Here is a 4512-nt window from a genome sequence, read left to right as displayed (position 1 = left end):
TCAGGACTGCCCATCCCGCTTCAAGGCTTCCAGTCTCTGCAGCAGCGCATTGCCAAAGGCCTCCCGGTATGCGGGGCTGAGTGTGTCCAGCAGCGAGTAGACGGTCTCGTGGTAGGGCATCTGCAGGGCCTCGTCCACCTGGTCAAAGGCGTGACCGACCACCTGCAGGAGAGAGGAGGGACGTCACCCACAGCTGCCCCGCGCAGGGCCAGTCCCCGACTCCATTTCTCAGCTGGGTACACTGTAAGGACAGAGCACCACTTCCAGCTCTTACTCCTTCTGGAATTCTTTTCTCAAAAGGCACAAAAAGGTTTGATCTACTTGCCCTTGACTCTTAAAAAAGAGGCAACGAAAGAACGCAGAGAGAGTATTTTTCACTTTTATAAACCAGAATATGGCTCTGTTTATGTTCTTCTGTTCAATGCCACATAGATAGCACTTCCACTCTTACGGCCCCACACTTACAGCTGACACATTCCCAGTTTGATTTCTGTTTGTAATCTCTGTAATCCTGCTGAGTTGGTTCAAAGCCACCCCACACACAACAGAGTGGACAAGGCCTAGGCCTGGCACGGTCACAGCAATGGGAACACCGGCTAGTTGAGGGTCACCTTTTCTACCTCCGTTGGACCCTCTGTCACCTGAGAGGTTGCATTACTTCTGTGACAGGACAGTAAGGCTGTGGAAGCAAAGGAGGCTTAGCCAAGTCGTCCTTTTGTTATAACACTAATGAACTTCCCTGTCTGCAGGCCTGGAAGGCGCAGACGTCAGTTTCTACTTTACAGGTCAGGTGAGTGTAACCTGGTGAGCTCCCTGTGTGAACAGGCAATCTTGTAACAGCTTTTCAAATCATGGAAGATGCACAGTTATGCTAGACCCAAGCTGGGCAGTTCTCTAAGCAGACAAGAGTGACATGAAGGCCTGACCCACACCCTCAGATCCACAGTCCACACGGCACCGTCCACAGTGACCCACACCCTCAGATCTACAGTCCACACAGCACCATCCAGTGACCCACATCCCTCAGATCCATGGTCTACACGGCACTGTCCACAGTGACCCACACCCTCAGATCCACAGTCCACACGGCACTGTCCACAGTGACCCACACCCTCAGATCCACAGTCCACACGGCACTGTCCACAGTGCAGCACATACATGGATGTCCCGTCCTGCTGGCAACCTGATTTCCTCAACAAGGCCTAGTGGGTTTGTTTGTAGATTCTGGTCAAGATCAGGCTAAAAAGGACACACAGAGCAGACTCTGTATTCAAATCCTTCTTGGTGGACCCATCTACAGACACAGTTGGGGGAGCAGGGATGCCGAAGGGCACTTCCTCCTCCAGCAATGCTGGGACTTCACTGACCACCAGTCAGCAGCACTGCCTCAGAACAAACCCACATGGGGGTCGCACTTAGTGCGTCATGATCACAATGTCTGTTCTCTAGAAACACTCCAGGAGCTCTGGTGGCACAGTGGATTAAACACTGGGCTGCCATCTGAACCCACTCGTGACTCAGAGAGAGAATACAATCTAACACAGACCCACACGGCCCTTGCTTGCTGAGATCTTCTCCAGATGTGACAGTGAAACCTTTGAAATTCCTTTCTGACAGACACAGAGCTCTGACCCAAGTGAGGCCTCAGTCTTGAGTGAAATGCGTATTAAGCTCTGGACCTGCTAGTCCTCTCTTCTTGTTCAGTAACCAGAAGATCCTAACAGTGAGCTGGTACGTAAATCAGCCCCCGGGTGGGGAGCCCACGCAGGGTGCCCTCCTTCTGGGTACGGGGGCTGTGAATCGTTACGGCAGGGACTGCGTCATCCTTCCCCTGTGGAGTTGAACCAATAATCTTCAGCTAAGCCGCAATACTTCACATGCTTTACTGCTAGGGCTCTTTGGTAAGGTAACAGCATTCTAGTGCTACGTCAAGGTGCTCTCAGGCGGTGCGTCCTCCTTCTCTAAGCTGCCTGGAGGGTGAGTGGACATCAGTCTGATCAGAGATCTTAGGAAAGCCGAGGGGCAGTCTAACAGAGCTGAGGAGTGGACAGCCCTGGAGCAGGTGTACTTTTTCAATAGGCGGGGCATTGCTAAGAAGAGGAGAGACCCTCCTCCACACGGATCGTGAAACTATCACCGTGCGACTGCACATCACCGGGCCTGCTGCAGTACAGGTGAGATGAACACCCGTCTGGGGAGGAATGATGAAAACTGAACCACTGTGCAAGCCAATGTGACTTCCTTACTGCTTCCAAAATATTCAATTCCCCTATGTTGGCAACAACATGGATTAAATATTAACCTCACGAAAGTAAGATTCTCACCCCTGGGCCAACAGGAAACATCAATAAATGGAGAAAAAAACGGAAGGTGTCAATGATTTCATCTTATTTGGATCCACAATCAACACTCTTAGTACCAGCAAGAACAAAATTTTTAAAAATGTATTACACTAGGAAAGTCAGCTGTCAGCAACCTCTCCAAAGTACGAGAGAGTAATGATATCAGCTTAACAAGTACGGTGTGCCCAATTCAAGTCATTCCTTTTTAATCACCTGCTGTGTACCAGAGAGCTGGACAAAGAATAAGGATGAATGCAGAAAGATCAATGCCTTTGAATTGTGGTGTTACAGAAGAATGTCCCAAGGAGTGCTTTAAAAACCCCCAGATATATCTTGGGGAAATGCACCCAGAATGCTCCTTCAAGGCTAAGATGGCAAAGCTTCATCTAATACACTTTGGGCACATTGTTGTTATTTGCTGCTGAGTTGCTTGCAACTCATAGCGACCCTATATACAACAGCCCTGAACCCTGCTCTATCCTGTGCCAACCTTATTGTCACTGACACACCTACCCTCATTACCCCAGTCACTGAATCAATCCATCTCATCCAGGATCTTCTTCTTTTGCACTGTCCCTCCACCTTTCCAAGCATGATGTTCCTCTCCAAGGACTGGTCCCTCCTTGCAACATGTCCAAAGTATGTCAAATGAAGCGTCAGAATCTTTACCTCCAAGGAATAACCTGGTCTCATCTCTCCAGGACAAACCTGTTTGTTCTCCTAGCAGTCCATGGTATATTCACTACTCTTCTCCAGCACCACAGCTCAAAGGCATCAATCCTCCTATCATCCCTAGTCACTGTCCAGCTTTCTGATGCATAGCAAGTAACTAAGAAGACTATGGCCTGGGTCACATGCACCTTAGACTCCAGGCTGACATCGTTGCTCTTCAGTACACTGGAGAAGTCCCTGACTGCTAGTACCAAGAGTGTTGATTGTGGAGCCAAGCAAACTAAAGCGGTTAACAATCTCAGTATCTTCAATGTCTATCATGATGCTGCAATCAACCCAGTGAAGAGAATCTTTGTCTTCTTGATGTTGAGCAAGCAAGGCTGTGTCATCTGCATAATGCAGGTTGCTAATGAGTCTACCTCCAATCCTGATGCCACATTCCTTCTCATAGAGCCCAGCCTCCCAGATGTTCTGTTCCACATATCAACTGAAAAGGTACGGAGATAAGATACATCCCTGGTGCATACCCTTCCCAATTTTGAACCATGCAGTGTCTCCTAGCTCTGTTCCCAAGACTGCTGCCTGGTCTAAGTTTTGCATAAGCAATATTAAGTGTTCTGGGATTCCTATTCTTCTCAGAGTCAGCCACAGTTTGTTGTGATCCACACAATCAAATGCCTTTACATAGTCAATGAAACACAGATAGACATTCCTCTGGTCCTCTCATCTTCCAGCCAACTTTGGCTATAATATCCCTAGTATCACAGCCTCTTCTAATCACAGACTGCACTACAGGCAGTTCTCTGTTGATATGCTGTTCCAGTCGTTTTTGGATCATTTTCAGCAGACTCATGCTTGCATGTGATATTAATGATACTATTAGATAATTTCAGCCCCTGTCAGGTCACCTTTCTTTAGAATGTGAGCAAATGTTGCTGCTGTTACATGCCATTGAGTCACAGTATGTACATCAGCTCTGAACCCTGTCCTGGGCCAGTGTCACTAATCCCCCGTTATCCCAGTCACTTATCAATCCAGCTCATCCATGGCCTTCCTTTCCTGCGCTGTCCCTCCACCCTTCCGAGCATGATGTCCTTCTCCAAGGACAGGTCTCTCCTGGCCAGATGCCCAAAATATGTGAGATGGAGCTTTAAAACCCTAGCCTCCAAGGACAAACTTGGTTATCACCCTAAGACAGTTACTTGTTTTCTTGGCAGTTCATGGTATGTTAAAGACTCTTCTCCAGCACCACAACTCAAAGGTATTCCTCTAATGCATATCAAGTAACTGCAAAGACCACGGCCTGGATTAGGTGCATCTTAGTCTCTAGACTAAAACAGTGGCTTCTCAGCACTCTGGAGAGTTCCCTGACAGAAGATTTTCCCAGTGCAATTCGTTCTGATTTCCTGACTGCTGGTGTCAAGAGTGCTGATTGTGGAGCTGAGCTGTTATTATTAACAACCTCAATCTCTTCTCCCATCTATCATGGTGCTGTCTA

General features: G+C 48.2%; 1 protein-coding gene across 1 annotated transcript in view; it reads right to left on the bottom strand.

Moving 5' to 3' along the window:
• The window catches only part of GSKIP (GSK3B interacting protein), an 8635-nt gene continuing 4123 nt past the window's right edge, over positions 1 to 4512 (bottom strand). Inside the window, exon 2 of the mRNA XM_006879056.1 lies at positions 1 to 162. Within this exon, the coding sequence (XP_006879118.1) occupies positions 1 to 162 (162 nt within the window). The remainder of the gene's footprint in view (positions 163 to 4512) is intronic.

The sequence above is a fragment of the Elephantulus edwardii genome, unplaced genomic scaffold (assembly GCF_000299155.1).
Source record: "Elephantulus edwardii isolate Elephantulus edwardi_28Jun2011 unplaced genomic scaffold, EleEdw1.0 scaffold00002, whole genome shotgun sequence".
NCBI lineage: Eukaryota > Metazoa > Chordata > Mammalia > Macroscelidea > Macroscelididae > Elephantulus > Elephantulus edwardii.
This window is presented reverse-complemented; position numbering and strand designations above follow the sequence as displayed.